Below are 22,306 nucleotides of genomic sequence, written 5' to 3'. Positions count from 1 at the left end.
AATTCACCCTTCGCAGGGTTCAAGACGATGAAGAAAGGTACCTCCACGTAGTCTCAGCACTAGCAAGCTCTACCGCCGCCGAAGTTCTCGACCTGCTGGGGAACCCACCACAGACCGGCAAGTACTCAACCATTAAGGGCCGCTTGCTGCAGGCTTACGGCCTGTTCAGGGAGGAGAGGGCCCGCAGGCGTCTCTCACTACCAGGCCTCGGCGATTCTACCCCGACCCAGTTGATGAGCCGGATGCTTGCGCTCCTGGGCTCTGAACCGCAGTGCTTCTTGTTTCGGGCCCCTTTCCTTAGCCTGCTTCCTCAGCAGGTACAGACTGCCCTCGCGGGGTCCCCAATCATGGACTGCGTACAACTGGCAGCCGCCACGGACAAAGTCTTCGCCGTCGCCCAACTCTGCTGTGCAGCCGCGAGGCTCCCCGACACCACCGAGCGCGCGCCGCCACGCCAGGCCGCAGAACTATGCTACTACCACGCGCGTTTCGGCCACAAGGCCCAATGCTGCAGAGCACCCTGCTCTTTCGATCAAACCAAGATGGCCGCCCGGCCCAACGCACCAGCCGCGCGCCGCCGCCTAGGCCCGCTCGACCGCACCCCCGCCGCCACGATGGCCATCGGCACCGCAGGTAAACTGCTGTACATAACCGACTCTCTTTCAGGGCGCAGATTCCTTTGCGACACTGGAGCCCAATGCAGCATAATTCCTGCCTCCCAGCTCGACATCCAGGCAGGCCGCAGCGGCCCACCCCTCGTGGCGGCAAATGGTGCAGCCATCGCTACTTTTGGAAAGCGACGGGCCGAGGTTTGTTTCAACGGCCAGCGATTTACGTGGGATTTCGTGACGGCCTCGGTGGCACATCCCTTGCTGAGCGCCGATTTTCTTTGCGTCCACGGACTCCTGGTCGACGTCCACGACAGGCGCCTGATCGACGCAGCAACTTTCGTTTCACTGGCCTGCCAGCAGAGCAACAGCCCGGCCCTCGTCGGGTCCTGCTCTGCCCCGGCGCATGACGACTACGCCCGCCTACTCGCAGATTTCCCGAGGCTCACACAACCGACCTTCTCAGCCGCGGCAGCCAAGCATGGGGTCGAGCACCACATCGCCACTACGGGACCACCAGTGTTCGCTCGAGCCAGACGCCTGGACCCAGCCAAGATGGCGGTGGCCAAGGAAGAATTCGCCACGATGGAAAAACTGGGCATCATCCGCCGCTCGAACAGCCCTTGGTCGTCCCCCCTCCACATTGTGCCCAAGCCGGGCGGTGGCTGGCGCCCCTGCGGCGACTACAGACGGCTCAACGATGCCACCACGCCCGATAGATACCCCATTCCGCACATCCAAGACTTCTCGGCACACCTAGCAGGAAAGTCCGTCTTTTCCAAGGTCGACCTAATTCGCGGCTACCATCAGGTCCCCGTCCACCACGCAGACGTCCAGAAGACGGCGGTCATCACCCCCTTCGGACTGTTCGAGTTCCTGCGCATGCCCTTCGGGCTTAAGAACGCCGCACAGGCCTTCCAACGGCTCATGGACTCCGTCCTACAGGACCTGAGCTTCCTGTTCGTCTATCTGGACGATATCCTTGTGGCCAGCACCAGCAAGGCCGAGCACATCGCGCATTTGCGCTCCCTTTTCCAGCACCTCAGCCAACACGGGCTAATCGTCAACCCGGCCAAATGCCAGTTCGGAGCAGCCCAAATTGACTTTCTCGGCCACAGAATCTCGCCAAGGGGAGCCATTCCCCTACCTTCCAAGGTGCAGGCGGTGGCGGACTTTCCCCAGCCCACCTCGGTCAAGGCGCTGCAGGAGTTTTTGGGGATGGTCAACTTCTATCACCGGTTCGTGCCCAAGGCCGCCGCACTCATGCGCCCCCTCTACGAAGCCACCAGGGGCAAAACGGGCAAAGAGCAACTCACCTGGTCCAGCGAGATGGCGACAGCCTTCCACCAGACCAAAAGCGCCTTGGCCAACGCCACACTACTGGCCCACCCCATCCCGGGCGCCAAGACCGCCCTCACCATGGACGCCTCGGATAGCGCCGTCCAGCAACAGTGGGTCGAAGGCGCGTGGCAGCCACTGGCATTTTTTTAGCCGACAGCTGCGCAAGAATGAGCAGGCCTACAGCACGTTCGACAGAGAGCTCCTGGCCCTGTTCCTGGCAATCCGGCACTTCCGTTTCCTCCTGGAAGGCCGGCCGTTCACCGCATTCGTGGACCACAAGCCACTCACTTTCGCCATGGCCAAAGTAACCGAACCCTGGTCCGCGCGCCAACAGCGCCAACTCAACTTCATCTCGGAGTTCACCACGGACATCCGCCACGTCGCCGGCAAGGACAATTTGGTGGCCGACTGCCTCTCAAGACCCTCGCTCCACGCAGTGCACCTGGGCGTCGACTACGCCAGCATGGCGAGAGACCAGGCCGCCGACGCGGAGATCCAGGCCCTCAGGACGTCAACTACCAGCCTCACCCTGGCCGACATCCACTTCCACGCAGCCGGCACAACCCTCCTGTGCGACGTCTCAGTCCCCTCGCCTAGGCCGGTCGTCCCATCCGCCTGGCGCAAGCGAGTTTTCGACATCATCCACGGCCTCTCACATCCAGGGATGCGTGCGTCTCAGAAACTTATGTCCGCCAAGTTCGTCTGGCCTGGACTCCACAAGGATGTGAGAGACTGGACCAACACATGCGTGGCGTGTCAGCGCGCTAAGGTCCAGCAGCACACCAAGGCGCCATTGGAGTGTTTCCCGGTGCCCGAGAGGCGTTTTGACCACGTCCACATCGATCTGGTAGGCCCCTTGCCGCCGTCGCACGGTTTTACACACCTGCTCACGATCGTCGATCGCACCACCAGATGGCCCGAGGTGGTTCCCCTCGCCTCCACCACCACGACCGACGTCGCGCGAGCATTCGTCTCGACATGGGTGGCCCGGTTAGGCGTACCAACCGACATATCCTCGGACAGAGGCCCCCAGTTCACCTCCCACTTGTAGAATGCCATCACCGCCGGCCTCGGCACCAAGTTGCACAGGACAACAGCCTACCACCCGCAGGCCAACGGGCTCTGCGAGCGCTTTCATCGTTCTTTGAAAGCCTCCCTCCGCGCCAGCCTGGCCGACACCAGCTGGATCGACAAACTACCCTGGGTTCTCCTGGGATTGCGCACCGCGCCCAAAGAGGACCTCCGCGCCTCCGCGGCCGAGATGGTCTACGGCCAACCACTCAGAGTACCGGGCGACTTCCTCCCCCTGACAATGGAGCCGTGGTCGGCCGCCAGACAGCTTTCCCTGCACCAGGACGCGGCCCAGCAATTCCGTCCAGTGCCCACTTCGCAACACGGCCCGCAGCCGTCCTACGAGCCTCGAGACTTACGACATACGGAGTTCGTCTTCGTGTGCCGGGACGCGCACAGAGGCCCGCTGCAGGCACCATACACCGGCCCCTTCCCAGTATTGGAGACGGGGGACAAAACTTTTCTTATCGACGTCGGCGGGAAGCCGGACCTTATTTCAGTAGACCGCCTCAAACCGGCGCAACTGGACCTCAGCTTCCCGTTTCGGCCGGCTCTTCCCCCACGGCGGGGCAGACCTCCTGCGTTGGCGGCGGCGCCACAAGAGGACCAAGACACGCCAGAACCTTACTTCCCGGCCGCCGCCTCACCTTCGCCAGCAGCCCATCCAGCTAGCCCACCGGCAGACCAGCCGACGAACCAACCGGCCGACCTCCCAGACAGCCCTCCTCACACGCCAGATGGCTACTACAGCCGCTACGGCCGCTTGGTCAAACCTCCGCAGAGACTGACTTTTACAGTTAACGAGGATTCTGGGGCTGCGTATGTGGCGGTGCCACATTGGGGAAACACTGTGTGTATGTAGATAAACCTGTATAATCCACTTTTAACTGCTGTATTCCCCTCCCCCCGCAAGACAGTTGCAAGCTGAGAGGAATAAGGCACGTTCAGACTTGCCTGCTGCTTAGAGAATGAAAACCAATCAGGTTCCAGCAGGTGACTAATCCGTGAGTCATCACAGGTTCGCGGGCTTCACGAATTCAGTACTGTATTTTGAGAGTTGGAGTAAAGACCTATTTCTTGTAGCTCGCTGTGTTGCCTATTTCTTTACGCGGGAGACCGTAGTCCCCCACAGTATCATCTGCAAACTTTGATATGTTACACTCGGTCCCCTCCTCCAAATCGTTAATATAGATTGTAAAGAGTTGGGGACCCAGCACTGACCCCTGTGGAACACCACTAGTTACTGATTGCCAGTCCGAGAATGAACCATTTATCCCAACTCTCTGCTTTCTGTTAGATAGCCAATCCTCTATCCATGCCAGAATATTACCCCCAATCCCGTGATTTTTTATCTTAAGCAATAATTTTTTGTGGCACCTTGTCAAATGCCTTTTGGAAGTCTAAATACACTACGTCCACTGCTTCCCCTTTATCCACCCTATATGTTACTTCCTCAAAGAACTCCAGCAAATTTGTCAAACATGACTTCCCCTTCATAAAACCATGCTGACTTTGTCCTATTAAATTATGATTATCCAAATGTTCTGTTACTGTCTCCTTAATAATGGACTCCAATATTTTACCTACCACAGATGTTAGACTAACTGGTCTATAGTTTCCAGCCTTCTGTCTACTGCCCTTTTTAAATAAGGGCGTTACATTAGCAGTTTTCCAGTCTGCCGGGACCTTTGCTGATTCCAGGGAGTTTTGGAAAATTATTACCAATGCATCCACAATCCCTACCGCCACTTCCCTCAAGACCCTAGGATGTAAGTCATCAGGGCAGCACGGTGGCATAGTGGTTAGCCTCACAGCGCCAGGGACCCGGGTTCGAATCCGGCCTCGGGTGACTGTCTGTGTGGAGTTTGCACATTCTCCCCGTGTTTGCGTGGGTTTTCTCCGGGTGCTCCGGTTTCCTCCCACAGTCCAAAGATGTGCGGGGTTAGGTTGATTGGCCATGATAAAAATTGACCCTTAGTGTTAGGGGGATTAAATACGTGGGGTTACGGGGATAGGGTGGGATATGTGTTGGTGTAGGGGTTACGGGGATCGGGTGGGATATGTGTCGGTGCAGGCTCGATGGGCCGAAATGGCCTCTATCTGTACTGTGAGGTTTCTGTGTTTCTGTGTTCTGTGTTAGGTCCAGGTGATTTATCCACCTTGAGTCCCATTATTTTACCGAGTACCACTTCCTTAGTGATTTTGATCGTGTTTAGCTCCTCCCCCCCTATAGCCCCCTGTTTGTCCAGTGTTGGGATATTCTTAGTGTCTTCTACTGTAAAGACTGATACAAAATATTCATTCAGTGTTTTTGCCATCTCCATATTTCCCACCATTAATTTCCCAGTCTCATCCTCTAAGGGACCAACATTTACTTTAGCCACCCTTTTTCTTTTTATATAACTATAAAAACTCTTACTATCTGTTTTTATATTTTTTGCTAATTTACTTTCATAATCTATCTTCCCTTTCTTAATCAATCTTTTTGTTACTTTTTGCTGTCTTTTAAAGTTTTCCCAACCCTCTATCCTCCCACTAGATTTGGCTACCTTATATGCCCTTGTTTTTAGTCGAATACTATCCTTAATTTCTTTACTTAGCCACGGATGGCTGTCTTTTCTTTTACACCCTTTTCTTCTCAGTGGAATATATATTTTTTGGAAGTTGTAAAATAACTCCTTAAATGTACACCACTGATCATGTATCGTCTTACCCTTTAATCTATTTTCCCAATCCACTCTACTCAATTCCGCTGTCATACCTTCATAGTCTCCTTTATTCAAGCTTAGCACGCTTGTTTGAGATCCAACCTTCTCACCCTCTAATTGAATATGGAATTCAACCATGTTATGGTCACTCATTCCAAGGGGATCCTTTACTAGGACATTTTTAATTAATCCTGTCTCGTTACACAGGACCAGATCTAAGGTTGCTTGCCCCCTGGTCGGTTCAGTTACATACTGCTCAAGAAACCCATCCCTAATACACTCAATGAACTCATCCTCAAGGCAGCCCTGCCCAATTTGATTTGTCCAATTAATATGATAGTTAAAATCCCCCATAATTATAGATGTTCCCTTATTACAAGCCTCAACTATTTCCTGATTGATACTCCGTCCAACAGAGTTGCAACTGTTCGGAGGCCTATAGACTATGCCCACTAGTGTTTTTTTCCCCTTATTATTCCTTACCTCCACCCAAACTGTTTCACTATCCTGATCTTTTGACCCAATATCATTTCTCTGTATTACAGTGATTCCTTCCTTTATTAACATAGCCACCCCACCTCCCCTTCCTTCCTGCCTGTCCTTCCTGATCGTTAAATAACCTGGTATGTTTAATTCCCAGGCATTGTCACCCTGCCGCCATGTTTCTGTAATGGCCACAAGATCATACACATATGTAGTTATTTGTGCCATTAACTCGTCTATTTTGTTACGAATGCTACGTGCATTCAGATAGAGAACTTTCAAATATGTTTTGTGACACTTAGTTCCTGCTTTTGCCCTTTTTATTACTTTACCTTTTACTCCATACCTTTTGCCCCTTCCTGACACACTCTGGTTTTTAATTTCCCCACTGCTACCTAAGTCTATGACCTTCTCTGTTGTCATTTTTATTTTTGCTCTCTAGGAACCTCCCCCCCCACTAGTTAGTTTAAAGCCCTCTCTACAGCCCTAGTTATATGATCCGCCAGGACTCTAGTCCCAGCACTGGCCAAGTGAAGCCCGTCCCAATGGAACAGCTCCCTCCTGCCCCAGTACTGGTGCCAGTGTCTCAGGAAGCAAAACCCATTTCTCCCACACCAGTCTTTGAGCCACGCATTTAACTCTCTAATTTTATTTGTCCTAGCCAAATTCGCTCGTGGCTCAGGTAATAATCCAGAGATTATTACCCTTGAGGTTCTGTTTTTTAATTTGACCCCTAGCTGCTCATACTCCTTTAACAGAACCGGCTTCCTACTCCTATCTACGTCGTTTGTACCAACATGGACCATGACAACTGGATCCACCCCCTCCCACTGCAAGTTTCTTTCCAGCCCAGAGGCGATGTCCTTAACCCTGGCACCGGGTAGGCAACACAGCCTTCGGGACTCTCGCTCTCGGCTGCAGAGAACTCTATCTATCCCCCTAATAATACTATCCCCTACCACTACAACATTTCTAGTTACTCCCCCCTCTTGAATGGCCCCCCGTTCCACGGTGCTGTGGCCAGGTTGCTCATCCTCCCTGCAGTCCCTGCTCCTGTCCCCACAGGGAGTAAGAACCTCGAACCTGTTGGTCAAGAGCAAGGGCTGTGGCTCCTCCAGCTCTACCTCCTGGCTCCCCCTACCTGCCTCACTCGTAGTCACACCGTCCTGTCCCTGACCATGGGCTACACCTGACTTACTTAAGTTCATAGGTGTGACCACCTCCTGATACACAGAGTCCAGGTACTTCTCCCCCTCCCTGATGTGTCGCAGTGTCTGAAGCTCAGACTCCAGCTCATCAACACGGAGCTGGAGTTCCTGTAGCAGCAGACACTTGTCACAGACGTAATCACCGTGAGCCTCAATGGGGTTCACTGGCTCCCACATCTCGCAACAGTAACACATCACCTGCTCCATTCTATTTAAGTAATTAATTGTTTTATTGTTAGTTATGGACACCCTCTGCCCGATTTTAGATGCTAGTATCCCCTTTAATTAATTGGATTTAAATTAAAACAATCCCTCTAGTTACACCAGTTAAATGGTTTACCAACAGTCACTCTGCACCAGAAAGGCCTTGGTACACCACAGCAACCTTAAAAACTATAAACCACAGACTTAGGGCTGGATTTTGCTACGGGGGCGGGTTGGAGGTGGGAAACCCACATTCGGGCTTGTTGCCCCGCCTCCATGGAGATGTGGCCAACCCACTGGATTTTCCTCTGATTGACCTTGTTGAGCCCGCCCTGTGGGCTCAGCAGGCCAATTAAGGGCCACCCGGCAACAGGTGACGTCAGAGATTGACATTTCATCTGTCAAAAGCTTTTGGCACATGAAATATCAGTGTTTAACAGCTGTTTGAAGCTGTCAAGCACTGAAAAACTGCTAATTCAGCCTCAGTCCTTTCTCAGGATAACTTTAAAATCATTTTGCTGTAGAAACAAAGAAGCTGATTTTTTTTTTTAAATCGGAGCTTCTGTGGTTCTTGCAGCCGACTCCCGACACCGGAATGCAGGACTCCTGTAAAGGTAAGTAAAAGTAAGTTAAACTTATTTAAACACTTGCAAAACACTTACCTTTGCACTCCTGCACCCCTCACTCACCTGAACACTGGGCATCTCGACCCCTCCAAGACCTCGGACCCACATCCCGCCTCGAAAACTTTTCGTGGTTTGGAGCTGTCGGGAAGCCCACAAACCTGCAATAAAAATCGCGAATAGGCAAAAAACTACCTGTTAACTACCTGTTAACAGGCAGTTTAATTGCCTTTAATCCCTTCCCGCCTCTGGGAGTCGGGTTCCAGCACTTGTCGGGAACCCGACTCCTATGAAATTGACATGGAGGCGGTTTGGAGGCGGGATGGGGTCGGGACCCCCGGATCTCCGATTTTTATCGCCCGCACGCCTACAACCCGACTCCAGGGGCTTAGGAAAATCCAGCCCTTAAAGTTTTAAAACGAGAGAAATACCCCAACCAATCACCTACCTGTTTTGTGGTGACATCACACTTTGAATACTTTTTACCTCTCTCCTTGCCTGAGATTGGAGATTGGTGAGGCCTACCTGAGCCTCTGGGGCCTCTTGTAGTCACTCTGCCGCGCTGCTCCGCCTCCACCCGCTGCCGATGCTGCACTGAGGTCTACCTGAGCCTCTGGGGCCTCTTGTAGTCGCTCTGCCGCACTGCTCCACCTCCACCCGCTGCCGATGCTGCACTGAGGTCTACCTGAGCCTCTGGGGCCTCTTGTAGTCGCTCTGCCGCGCTGCTCCACCTCCACCTGCTGCCGATGCCGCACTGAGGCCTACCTGAACCTCTGGGGCCTCTTGTAGTCACTCTGCCACGCTGCTCCGCCTCCACCCGCTGCCGATGCCGCACTGAGGCCTACCTGAGCCTCTGGGGCCTCTTGTAGTCGCGCTGCTCCGCCTCCACCCGCTGCCGATGCCACACTGAGGCCTACCTGAGCCTCTGGGGCCTCTTGTAGTCGCTCTGCCGCGCTGCTCCGCCTCCACCCGCTGCCGATGCCACACTGAGGCCTACCTGAGCCTCTGGGGCCTCTTGTAGTCGCTCTGCCACGCTGCTCCGCCTCCACCCGCTGCCGATGCCGCGGCACATTGAGGGATGGCTCAGGGACCGAGGGAGAGGACGCACAGGTTCACAGACGTGGCACTGGGGGCCCTGGTGGAGGAGGTCCAGAGGAGGAGGGATGTCTTGTACTTGCACAGGGGGAAGGACGCCACCTCGCCCTCCTGTCCCTCTCTCCTGCAGCAGCTGCTGCTGCTCTGCCTGGCCTCAAGTCCTCCTCCCATTCCTCCTGCAGACCAAAGGGGACCCCTAGCACGATGCCGATGACCAAGCACTCCCCTTCTCCTGGTGACTCCTATAAGGTGTTCAATAAGGTGGAGTAGCACAGCTCTCACACTTGTTAGGTGAAGTCCTCAGGAAATTTACAGAATAAATGTTAGTTAAGTCTTGACAAAGTGTCCCAGAAAGTCTCCCGGTGTGTTTCAGAAGTCCTCTTCATACCTCCAGCAGCAAGTGAACAGTAAAAGGAGATATACCTTTAAGTAGTGATCAAAATCCTCTGCAAAGACTAGTTTACTCCCAATCACCTGGTCGCTGTTGGGAGAGGGTGTTCGGTAAAGCGCTCGCCACCAAAATGCTGTGCAGCCTCGTTAATGAGCGCCAGCAGGCAATTTAAGTGGCAATCAGCTGCTTAATGATCCTTCGGGCAACATTCCTATTGCAAGCTTGGCCATCTCGGAGGTTCTTTCAGCCTAAAGTATCTGGGGAAAATCTCCCCCCATCTGTGTTTTCCCAAATATAATTCTGGGCACATGAGCAAACTGAGTGTGCACTCTTATCAATCCTAGCTCATAATAATTACTGCACCTAAACCATAATTAATGCTTGTGCAGGATCTTACCCTTAGAGCAAATTTAACCCCCTATCAAAATTTTGTCCAAAGCTAGTTTGGAATATTAATGAAAACTGGAAATGTTGCATTATTCTAAAGAAATTAAATAGATTCAAAGCATCTATTTTGTACAGTAAGCCACATTATTAAAAAAGGTGACTTTTATTTTATGCATAAATGTAGGTGTGAGTACACTATTGTGAAACGATCATTTGGTTTTGAATGTCTAATAAGTATGTACTACAGGAAACTTTGTGCTATCCGGCACCGACGGGACCGAGCTGTTGCCGTTCCCTCAAAACTGCCGGACACACCAACGTTAATGTTGAAGCATACGGAGATTTTCATCTCCGTATCTGACAACAAACACTGTTGCTTAGCAACAGCTTCTAAACAGTCGGCCCGTACCTTGGAAGCGTCTCTGTAGCTTAGCAACAGCTTCAGAGAGACTTTGCAGAGCCTGACTGTTGGGAAAAAAAAGCCACGAGAAGAAAAAAAACCTAACAAAACGGCTCCTGATTTTTGCCGGTGGCTCGAGCTTGCCGGACATTTAGCCTCCGGATAACACAAAGTTTCCTGTATAGTGAAAAATTTCAACAATTTTGTACCAATGAAAACTGTTTTTGGCTGGCATCGGCTATGTTAACGGTATTATTTCTCTTTATAGAGACTGAATGCTCTAGCTGCTTTGGTTCGAGGCAAGCTCTTAAATCTGCACCGAAGTATTGTAACTGCACTCATAACCACTGATGTTCATGCAAGAGACATTGTTACTGAACTGGTTAAAGAAAAGGTATTTAGCCCTGCAAAGAAGTTTTGTTGGTATGATCTGTACCCAGTCGTTGAAGGTACTATGGGGGAGAAATTGGGTGAGCAGCGCCACCTGTTAGTGCCTAAAGAGGCAGTCAGTGGCTGTAGCGCCACTGGCTGCATCTCCCGCGATATTCAGTAGGGGCGCTAATAGTGGCGTTAGGCTTTTGCGCTGCGCCGCCACCGATGATGTCATCGGTGTGCGCAGCGCCCCATTCGTGCCCCGTTCGCGATATTTGGTAGCGAACGCCGCAGTTGCGCCGCTCGATTCCCGCGCCCGGTTCGCGGGGCCTTACTGTGCCGGCAGCGGCGCAAGTTAAGGTGGAGGTGCGGGGCGGCTGCTTTTTCGGCGGCCGCCTGCCAGCACCTCCGTCCCCGGCCTCCTAACCACCCCCCCCCCGCGGCATTGCCGGCTGTTTCCCGAGAGCCCGGCACTTCTCCTTGGTGCCGGGCTCATTTGCCGGCACTCGCGATCGGGGATCGCGCTGTTGCAGGCACCTCCCCCTTAACAGTGGGAGGAAGGCCTGCAGTACCGCAGCGTGCCGTGCCGCAGCGTGTGGCGCTGCGGCACGTTGCGCTGCGATAATCAGTTTCAGCACCCTAAGAGGGACGTGGAGCGCCTTGAGCCTCGCCCCGTGTCCCTCTAGCGGCACTGAAACTGAATTTCTGGCGATCGGAATTACTCCGATCGCTGCGCTAAATCCTGCGCTCGGGCGACTTTTGCGCCACTTTGGCGCCCCAACCCAATTTCTAGGCCTACAACTGCTCGTTCTGTCCTTTTTCACAGTTCTCAACAGTAATATTGAATACCAGTAAAAATTTAAGATTAAGAACAACATATATCTCCCAATCCATTACATTAGTGACCCCAGATAATGTCATGAACTGCAAGCTCAAAAAAATTGTAATTTAATGCCCAAGAATGCATTGTTGCCTGCTTCAATTTTGCAAAGAAAACTTATTTATAATATGTGCCACATAGTAAATGTTCAGCATGATTATTGTTCTTACTGTTGCGTGCTGTGTTTTGTTACCATTTCACGATACCACGTGATGTAGGACATGAAGGAATGTGGATCTGATGACCTAGAGTGAAGAAATATCTTAGATAAATATTAACATCACAATGGTACAGTATTTATATCTGAACATGCAAAGCATTAGAAATAAAATTAGGGGAACCACGTAGAATGGAGGGACATGATGTAGTATCATGGCTGGGATGGGACTGAAAACCAAATATTCCTTGCTAAGGTATTTTCAGTAGGGATAGAGAAGGATAAAAGGGAGGAGGAGTGGCCTTAATAAAGATACGAACATAGACAGAACACTTTTTATTAGTGGTATGTTCAGATGGAATCTATCTGGGTCAAGTTAAGACTAAATAATGAACCTGTTACCATATTGACCAGCAAACAAACAGGAAAACAAATAAAGGAGATCTGTGGATAATTTAGAGAGGTTCACAGTAGTAGCAGAGTTGTAATACCTGTAATGGGGAACATTACTTATCCCAGGATAGATGGAATGAGAGAAAACATTTTGGTCAATATGGGGAGGGGCTCTTAGAATGCATGTAGGACTGTTTCCTTAATCAGTATATTGCATGTCCAATAGGAAAAGGTGAATTGCTATTTTTGCTTCTGAATAATGAAGCAGGGCAAGTAAGTGCCCTGAAGCTAGAAAAACATTTGACAAATAGTGACCATAACCAAATCCGTTACATTGAAAATAAAGAAAAAAAGCAGTCCAAGATAAAGGTGTTGGACTGAATATTCACCATTTTGAGTGGGATGATGAAGCACTTAAGCCAATTTAATTGGTGGGAAAAAGTGCCAGATCAAACCGTGAACTGGCAGTGGGAGATGGAGAAATGCAAGATACTAAAGGTGCAGAATAAACACATTCCAACTAAGATGAAAGGGGATGGAATTAAAAGGCTGGAAGTTTCATGGAGAAGTGGAGAGATTAAAGCAAAATTAGGTTTAAAAAAAAAGAGGTATATGATAAGAAGGAAACTATAATAAGAAATGTAATAGGTAAAAGGGTGAGGAAAAGCAATTTAGTCTATTCATTCTCGATATGCACACTCACCTGCCAAAGTCTGCACTGTCGGCGTTAAATAATGGGCGGCATGTTACTAAGGCCCAGTGATTAAAATTGCCATGGGCTCATTTTGCCGCTGGTAACCAGGTGGCAATTAAAATCTGCCCCCCTTTCCATATTTTGGTTTTATATTTAATATCATTTGAAAATGGGACACCAAGGCATTTAACAATGTGAAAGGAACTTGTTTAAGTTGATATTTTTTCTGTTGGTGACATTCAGTGTTTCGCACTTGTGTAGGTGGATACAGTAAATAATTTTGAGTGGCAGAGACAGCTGCGCTATTACTGGGATCTTGACTCAGATAACTGTGTGGCTATGATGGCCTTATCTAATTACACATATGGCTATGAGTACCTGGGAGCATCCCCTCGGCTGGTCATTACACCACTTACTGTAAGTATATTCAGCTAAGATGAGAGTTACCTGAAATTTAAAATGGGGAATGACATGACTCTTGTCATTCATGTGGAAATGACTTATGAAATGATACTGGACGGCCTGCTGGTGGCGCTGTCCAGGGAGAGTATAAATACTCGAGCATGGGCCCAGCTTGCTCAGGACATTCTTTAACAGGAACTAGTGAAGGACACAACTAGATCTCCATGTTGAAAAACAGTTGATTAAAGCCTTGTTTAATACTCAGACCAAGTGCCTAGTAGTTTTCTTACATCAGGGAGCAAATGATAGAAAGAGCACTAATGGTTTAATGTCTAGATATTTTTGCTGGCAGTTGTGGGAACAGTGTGGAAATTCAGCTGGTATCAGTGGTAAAGGTACCATCTCGTTTTCAAACTCCCCCTCTGGTGCTGGTGGTAAGGAGGTATGTTGAAGCTTGAGGGAGGGCATTGGCTCCATCACTTAATATGACCTTTTCTGTGGAGTTTGTGAAAGATCTATCTTATTCTGACCTCAAAATGTAAAAATGTACAAAGTCTCTTCCATCAGGAAAGTCCGATGGCCTATGCATAGCAAGGCAAGACTCCAGCTCTCTGTGTTGTGATTTCATTCAGTGGGTCAACAGTTTACTTAATTAAAGTCTGAAATTGCCTACAGTGATTGGGCAGACTTTCTACTTTCTCCACTCTGCCAATGTTGACTGAGAAAAATAACCTAAAGTTATTTGCATATTTGAACAAGAGAATTACTGCCAGCAGGGAAAAATTACAAAACTTTGTAAAAGAAGAATTGTTTGTCTGTACTGCAGGTAAGAAAGCATGCTGTCCAACAGGATGACTATCCAGCCTATTTTGTTAATGCAAAATGTATTCATTCTGTATTAATCTTTTTGTGCAGTGTATGCAATATGTTCAGAAATGTAGCTGATTAAGCTGTCTTCGGTATCCTAGGACCGTTGTTACCTCTGCCTCATGGGAGCACTACAGCTTGATCTAGGAGGAGCTCCAGCTGGCCCTGCTGGTACTGGGAAAACAGAAACTACCAAAGACCTTGCTAAGGCTCTGGCCATCCAATGTGTGGTCTTTAATTGCTCTGAAGGCTTAGATTATAAGGTGAGTTAATGATCAGGAATTTTATTGAATATTAAGACAGAATACCCCAATCTTTTAAACATATATCATTATGCATTCAGAAAAGGGTGGGGATTATATTAGATTTAACAAGGAACAAGACATAAGCTTTCCATTAGCAAAGTTATTAATTGTTTGGTGAACAGCCATCATGCTATGCAGTAAGTTTATATTGTTAATGCACAATAACTACGTTTATGTTCTTCTCCAGATGATGGGGCGTTTCTTCAGTGGTTTAGCTCAGTCAGGAGCCTGGTGCTGTTTTGATGAATTTAACCGGATTGATATTGAAGTACTTTCTGTCATTGCACAGCAACTCATCACTATCAGAAATGCTAAAGCAGCAAAGGTAGCACATCATTCTGATACCAGTCAAGCTTAATAATTATCAGATCACAATTTTGCCTAATAACATGGGGGTGAATTTACATGGGGGTTCTCCTGATCAATGGCTGTCATTTTGGCGGAAGAGAAGTGGGAACTTTGGAGAAGCTGTGTAAGCAACATTTACCCCATTTTCTGCTGCTCTTCCGCTGAAGTTACGGTGGATGAGTGGAAGAACCCCACAGAAATTCACCCCCATAGTGTTTAGCAAGTGAATGATATTAAAAGGTCATATATAACTGTGTGCCTGTTTCTGTAAATGTACAATAAACAGATGTAAAATCTGTCAGATTACATGCATCTGATAATCAATGGTTCATATGTCTTGGTATCAACTCTTGTGTAAATATGCTGTAAACTGGGTTCCATGTCCACTGTAGCAGAGCCATGGATGAGATGAAATAAGGTGTGAATGGCCTGTTTCTGTGCTGTAAATGCTGTGTAATTCGATGTAAGTGTTCGATGTGTGAATGTTGGCTGAGGAAATAATTGACCTTGATTGTGATGCACTCCATGTTTAAATAGCCTGCTAACATCTTTTGCCGAGGTTCAGAGATGAAGAATGACTACATTAGTTTTGAGGCTTTTGATACTTGTGCAACCAACCATAAGTTGCCACCTTCAAGAAAGGACAGATAAGTGAATAAAATCAGAAGAGAAAATTGGAAGTAAAATAAATGTGTTATAATTTTTTTATTTCTTTTCCTGTAGCTCTCCCGTTTCATGTTTGAAGGTAGAGAAATCAAGTTGGTCATGTCTTGCGCAGCATTCATTACTATGAACCCTGGTTATGCTGGAAGAACAGAACTACCAGATAACTTAAAGGCCCTTTTTAGACCTATTGCAATGATGGTTCCGAACTATGCCCTTATTGCTGAGGTAATTAAACTGTTCACATGCTTTTGTTTATGCCTTTTCCTTTTATGTTGTCCTATGTCGTTGAAATAATAGCAACAGTAAATCAGCTGGACTGATGGAACATTTTTCTTTGAACTTCAAGTAATTTCTGCTCAATTGTTTTTCAAATTTATTTGAAGACAAGCTAGAGGCTGAATTTCAAAAACTTTATGCAGGTAAAGTGCTTTTAGCAAGCGAGACAATGGCCGTGATTTTATCGATCGATGCAGCTTGGGAGCGGGCCAGCTGGTTTCTGGGTTCCAGTCCCACCCCCAACTTCTTCCAGCCCACGGACGTGATTTTACGTCGATTGGCCTTGTTACGCCCACCCTGTGAGCTTGCTGGCCAATTAAGAAGAAACCGGTCAGATGATGTCATTTGATGACGCATCATCTGCCGGTTTTCTTAAAGGGACCACGCATAATTTTTCTTTGACTGCTCATTTCTCAGTGTTTGACAGCATTGAGGTGCGGCAAACACTGACAATGACTGTTCACAGGTGAGTTCTTGCACCCAGGCTTTCCGGTGACTCCCTCCTTAGGCTAGAACAGATGGCAGTTGCAGGTGAGGTTACAGAAGCGATCTGTCACTTGTGAGAGAGGTTCTCCCAAAGAGGTGGGACTACACATACAATTCAAAACTTTTTACCTACAGAAAAGTCTAAATGCATTAAAAATGAATTTCCAAACATTTTCTTACCTCTGAAACTCACCAGTGCACCATTGGATCCTTCACACCACTTCTGCAGCTGTCATCAATGCAGAAACATTTCAGCAAACTCACAGCATGCCACACTTAGCTGGCGTGGTGTCTGGATGTCGGGAAGCCCGAAGTAGAAGTGTCAAAATTGCAAACGAGCCTGTTAACTGCCTGTTAACAACCTTTAACAGGCAGTTAAGTGGCTATAATCCTCTTACCGCCACTAGGTGTCGGGTCCAAGTGCAAATCGGGGACCCGACACATGGGAAGATTGCTTAGAGGCAGGTTGACAGCGGGTTTCTGACCCGCTGTCAATCTTTGCAATTTTTGGCGGATATCCCGCCTCCAAACCCGCCCCCTGAGCGCCGGCAAAATTCTGGCCAATGTGTGCGACAGAGAGAGGAAATAGATTACATATTTTTCATAGCTTTTGTTTTGTGTTCAATAAACTTTAGAAATGCATTAAGCTGAAATGGAGACCTATAAACTGGATCATGGCTGAATTGGGGCACAATCATGGTGCAGCCGAAGGCAGGACCACGGGAAATTGTTCTGCCGGCCTCATTTTCTGGCAAGCTGCAGGCACCAGCTATGGCCCCAGGGAGGCAATGGCGTCATAAGCAGATTGTGAGGGGCGGGTAGACAATTTGGACAGCGGGGGGAGCGTTGTCTGGAAGTGGCCTGCGGATTTAGCGTGGAGCTGGGAGCACTCCTGCTCCGCTCGGCTCCACAATAAGGTAAGTAAAAAAAATTCAAACTTGCCTTTCTATTGGCAGCCTCCAGCGGTCACTTTAAGCACCTCAAGAAACTGACCTCAGTGTGCACGGCATATGCAAAGGGCTTAACGCCTGATTCAGTTGTGCACCCTGGACGCCTAAGGAGGAGCCTTGACCAATATGGCAGATACATATTTCTGGTGCAGAATGAGCGCCGCATGTCACCTGCCATATTGGACACTGAGGTGTTCATTTTACACCTGTAAAATGGGGGCAACATAATCCAATTTCTAGACCAGAATGTTTGTAATTTAAATTCCTTTTTCAAAGAAAAATGATCTATTCATCACCTGATTATCACTTGTATTGACAGTTCAAAGAGGTAAACATTCTAATTATGAACAGCTGCCTCTTCTGCTCCCCCCCCCCCCACCCCGCCCCATCCCTTGCCCACCAAACCAAACCTTCATCCCCCCACCCCCCAGGCTTTCCCCTGCCCTTGCCTTGATCCCTCATCTTTCTCTAGTTTCTCTCCTGCCTCCCCCATGCCATCTCTGAGCTCCTCTTATCCATGAGACCCACCTCCTGCATCTTTGAACCCATTCTCAGTAAACTGTTGACCACCCAACTTCCCTTGCTGGGCCCCATGCCAGTTGAAATTGTAAATGGTTTACTGTGCTTCCCCCATTTAAAACTGTTGTTATCACCATTCCTCAAAAGGTACCCTCAATCCCTCAATTGGATAACTCTTTCAAAAAGCTAGCAGAGGCATGAATATCCGAATAGCCTTCTTCTGCGCTGTAAGAATCTATGGTTCTATGATACAGACAAGTTCAATATATAGTTCTCAAACAGATTGATTTATCTACCAGAAGGTCATAACTACACTAAGAATCAGAAAGCGTTATGATGTTAGCCGATACCAACTTTGCAATGGGCGTTAGATATCTAAGCTGTTTGTCAACATTCACCAGATACTGTGTGTTTCAACAGTCTCTGGAGCAACTGTCGTTTAACCACAAAATGGAGTCCTCGATATAAAATGGATTCTTTAATACAACCTTTCCTGCTAATGAACCTAATACTGTCCTTGCTGAGCTACATTAGCTCCTGGTCTCCAAACACCTCCAATTTAAAATTCTCATCCTTGTGTTTAAATCTTTGCCCCTCCCTATCTCTGCAACCTTTTGCAGTCCTAAAACACCAGCCAAAACTCTCCTTTCCTCCAATTCTGGTCTCTTATGCATCCCTCCACCCTTCACCCTACCACTGGCTGTTTGCTGTCTAGGCCTGACACATGCCATCAGGACCTAACATGCATATATACAGAATGACCCAGCTGGCTTTTGGTGGGTGACCTTGCCATCTGCTCAGGAAAGCAGGTTAAAATTGCAGATGATGGATCCTGGCAGCTTTCCAGCGGGTAAGTAACCTGGGTTTTTTACCCCCCTTCCGCCTGGTTTCTCCAGACAGGTCTTCGCAGCCCTCTGCAACCCCCTGCAACGGGACCAGCTGCCTGCTGGACCAGGGGGGCAGGCCGTACCATGTCCAAGTGGATGAATTTTTACACCACCAGATCCTTTCAGCCTGCTTGTGGGAACATCAGGCACATTCCCCATTCTGCAGTTCACAGCTACATTAAGCAGGTGGCTGACACACTCTTTTCCAGGGCCAAGCAGGACATCACCTTGCCCACTGACCTCAGCAATCAATAGGAGAGAATTCATGGCTTTGCAGCAGTGACTAGCTTCTCTTGCGGGGCATGATTGTACGCAGATAATGATCAGAGCTCCAGAATTCGAGCCAGCATTCATCAATAGAAATGGAAACCACTCTATCAATGTTCAGCTAGTGGCTGATCACAGGAACAACATTATGCAGGTCTGTACTCAGGTAGCTGACACAGTGCTTTATACTCAGGCATTCTACCATCCTCTTGCTATTTAACCCTGTGAGAAATGTGACATGATGTTTACTGGGGGACAAGGGATACCCACTGAAAACGTGGCTGGTGACAACCTGCAAAATCTACCATGCCCAAGCAGCACAGATACAATCGAAGCCAGGACACAACCAGGATTCTTATAGTGCACCCAATAGGAATGATCAAGCAGAGTTTTAGGTGTCTGTACCACTTGGGGGGCTCCTTGCGATATGCCACAGATAGTGTCATGCATCATCGTGGTCTGCTGCATATTTGTCATATCCACCAATCAGAGTACCCACCCTTCAACAGATTAAGTGAGTTGGCAAAATTATGGCAAATGGAGTTCAACGTGGGCAAGTAAGAGGTTATCCACTTTGGGCCCAAGAATGATCCATTGGAGTATTTTTAAAATAGAAACTAGGGACTATAGTATAGCAAAGACCAAGTACACAAATCATTAATAGGAAGTAGACCGATACAGAAAGTAATCACAAAGGCTAATGGAATGTTGCCCTTTATCTCAGGGGGCTGGAATACAAAGGGGGAGGAAGTTATGCTTCGGTTGTACTGAGCCTTGGTCAGACCCCATCTGGAGTACTGTGTTAAATCTTGGGCACCACAACTCAGGAAGGATATATTGGCCTTGGAAGGGGTGTAGCACAGAATCACCAGAGTGATGCTTAGGGGGTTAAATTATGAAGACAGGCTGCAAAAACTTGGGTCGTATTCCCTTTAGTATAGGAGATTGAAATGATGGAGATGTTTAAAATGTTAAAAGGATTTGCTAGGGTAGATACAGAGAAACTATTTCCTTTGGTGGGGGAGTCCAGAACAAGGAGACATAATCTTAAAATTAGAGCAAGGCCATTCAGGAGTGGAATCAGGAAGCACTTTTTCAAACCCCATATCCATTTGATCCACCGATCTTTCCATTGTGGAACCCAGAGCCTGTATTGCAGCCATTAGAGCTGCCACCAAAGCTGCAAAGCATGTGAGCATGGACTCCTACTGTGAGGCCCCAGCTGCAGCATCCTTGGAAATGACCACACTATCCAGGGTAGACTGCAGAGTGGTGATGCCATGCGAGATGACGCCACGGAGTCTGGAGGTGGACTCCTCCACACCCTCAGCTGTAGTGGTGAAACTCTTTGGCATACCTACCAATACCTTGTATAGCTGTTTGTGTGAGGCCAGCAGGTTTCTTCTCCACAGGCAGCTCGCCCAACTATAACTGTGGAAAATCAGCGGAAAGCCAAGAGAAACAGCACAAACTGCCAAAGTTACGGAGGGACATTGGAAGAACCCCCATGGAAATTTTGCCCAAGTGTCACTTTGCTGGATATGGTTCCAAAGATGCTGGTTGCTTTTCATTTGCCCTTTGTTACCTCACCCCTGTGACTATTATGCATATGTGAACCTTGACAGCAAGTATCTATAAGCTATTCCACTGCAAGAAGCATTACAGCTGAGCACATTGTTGTGCTCACCCAATGCCCTTATAACAGAGGTTCCAGGATAGTTATCAGGAGCAGGCACTCTCAAAAATCTTCTTCCCTAGTTCAGGGCTGTTGAGGCTATCTGTAGTCTCCAATGCTGCTCTAGTTGGGCTCAACTAATTCAGCAGAGACCAAAGATTGAACCCACCTCAGAGCTTCTGACTGATGGTATGGCTCTTGATAGGACCAGCTGAATGAAGTTAGGGTTTCATGAGTCCGTGGTCACTATATTATAATATAATTAACCAGGAAAACCTGTACTGTGAATGCATGTAATGACAAGTCCACTTTTTTCCCCACTGGTGCCAAGTGCCTCGGCATTCGCTTGAATGTTAAACAACATTTCAGTAATGTGTACTGTTCACCAATCCTGTTATAAAAAGAGCCTGAAATATATAACTATTCATTTCTCAGCTGGTCAAAATTGTTGATATGAAGTAATTTAGTAAATAATTTAGTATGCTGATATGCGCTATTGTTTATGCATTCCTTGGAAAAAGGAACAGGAGTAGGCCATTCAGCCCATTGAGCCTGTTCCGCCATTCAATTAGATAATGGTGGATCTGTATCTTAACTCCATCGACCCGCCTTGATTCCATTTCCCTTAATATCCTTGCTTAACATAAACGTTTTGACATTTTCAATTTACCCAGGATCAACAGCTTTTTGAGGGAGAGAGTTCTAGATTTACACCATCCCTTGTGTGAAGAAGTGCTTCCTGACATCACCCCTGAACAGCCTAGCTCTAATTTTAAGGTTGCTCTGGACTCTCCCACCAGAGGAAACAGTTTCTCTCGATCTACCCCATCAACTCCTTTACTCATCTTAAACACCTCAATTAGATCACCCCTTAATCTTCTATACTCAAGGGAATAGAAACGTAGTCTATACAACCTGTTCTCATAATTTAACCCTTTTAGCCCCACTAGCATCCTGGTGACTGCGCTGCACCCATTCCAAGGCCAATATATCCTTCCTGAGGTTCAATGCCCAGAAGTGAACGCAGTACTCCAAATGCGGTCTAACCAGCGCTTTATACAACTGTATTATAATTTCCAATCCTCTGTACTCCAGTCCCTTTTGAGATAAAGGTCAACATTCCATTAGCCTTTATAATTTTTTGTACCTGTCCACTAGTTTTTAGTGATTTCTGTACATGGACTTCTAATTCTCTCCGCTCCTCTACAATTCCTAGCTTCTCACCATTTAGAAAATGGTGAATGGTGGTGGATTATTAAACAACTAACTGGAAGAGGAGGCTCCATGAATATCCCCATCCTCAATGATGGTGGAGCCCAGCACGTGAGTGCAAAAGACAAGGCTGAAGCGTTTGTAACCATCTTCAGCCGGAAGTGCCGAGTGGATGATCCATATCGGCCTACTCCTGAGGTCCCCACCATCACAGAAGCCAGTCTTCAGCCAATTCGATTCACTCCACGTGACATCAAGAAATGGCTGAGCGTACTGGATAAGCAAAGGCTATGGGCCCTGACAACATCCCGGCTATCGTGCTGAAGACTTGTACTCCAGAACTAGCTGCACCTCTAGCCAAGCTGTTCCAGTATAGCTACAACACTGGCATCTATCCGACAATGTGGAAAGCTGCCCAGGTATGTCCTGTC

At 48.2% G+C, this 22,306-nt stretch overlaps 1 protein-coding gene across 3 annotated transcripts in view; it reads left to right on the top strand.

The window, feature by feature from the left end:
* The window catches only part of dnah6 (dynein, axonemal, heavy chain 6), a 1,317,984-nt gene that overhangs the window by 745,640 nt on the left and 550,038 nt on the right, over positions 1 to 22,306 (top strand). For all 3 annotated transcript variants that reach the window (XM_085993638.1, XM_085993630.1, XM_085993647.1), the window contains 5 exons: positions 10,788 to 10,913; positions 13,277 to 13,432; positions 14,386 to 14,547; positions 14,777 to 14,914; positions 15,661 to 15,828. In XM_085993638.1, coding sequence (XP_085849764.1) covers positions 10,788 to 10,913; positions 13,277 to 13,432; positions 14,386 to 14,547; positions 14,777 to 14,914; positions 15,661 to 15,828 — 750 coding nt within the window. The remainder of the gene's footprint in view (positions 1 to 10,787; positions 10,914 to 13,276; positions 13,433 to 14,385; positions 14,548 to 14,776; positions 14,915 to 15,660; positions 15,829 to 22,306) is intronic.

The sequence above is a fragment of the Somniosus microcephalus genome, chromosome 1 (genome assembly GCF_052327205.1).
Source record: "Somniosus microcephalus isolate GS21.2 chromosome 1, FLI_Smic_1.0, whole genome shotgun sequence".
NCBI lineage: Eukaryota > Metazoa > Chordata > Chondrichthyes > Squaliformes > Somniosidae > Somniosus > Somniosus microcephalus.
The sequence above is the reverse complement of the archived record's forward strand: the minus strand, read 5'-3'. Positions and strand labels throughout refer to the sequence as shown.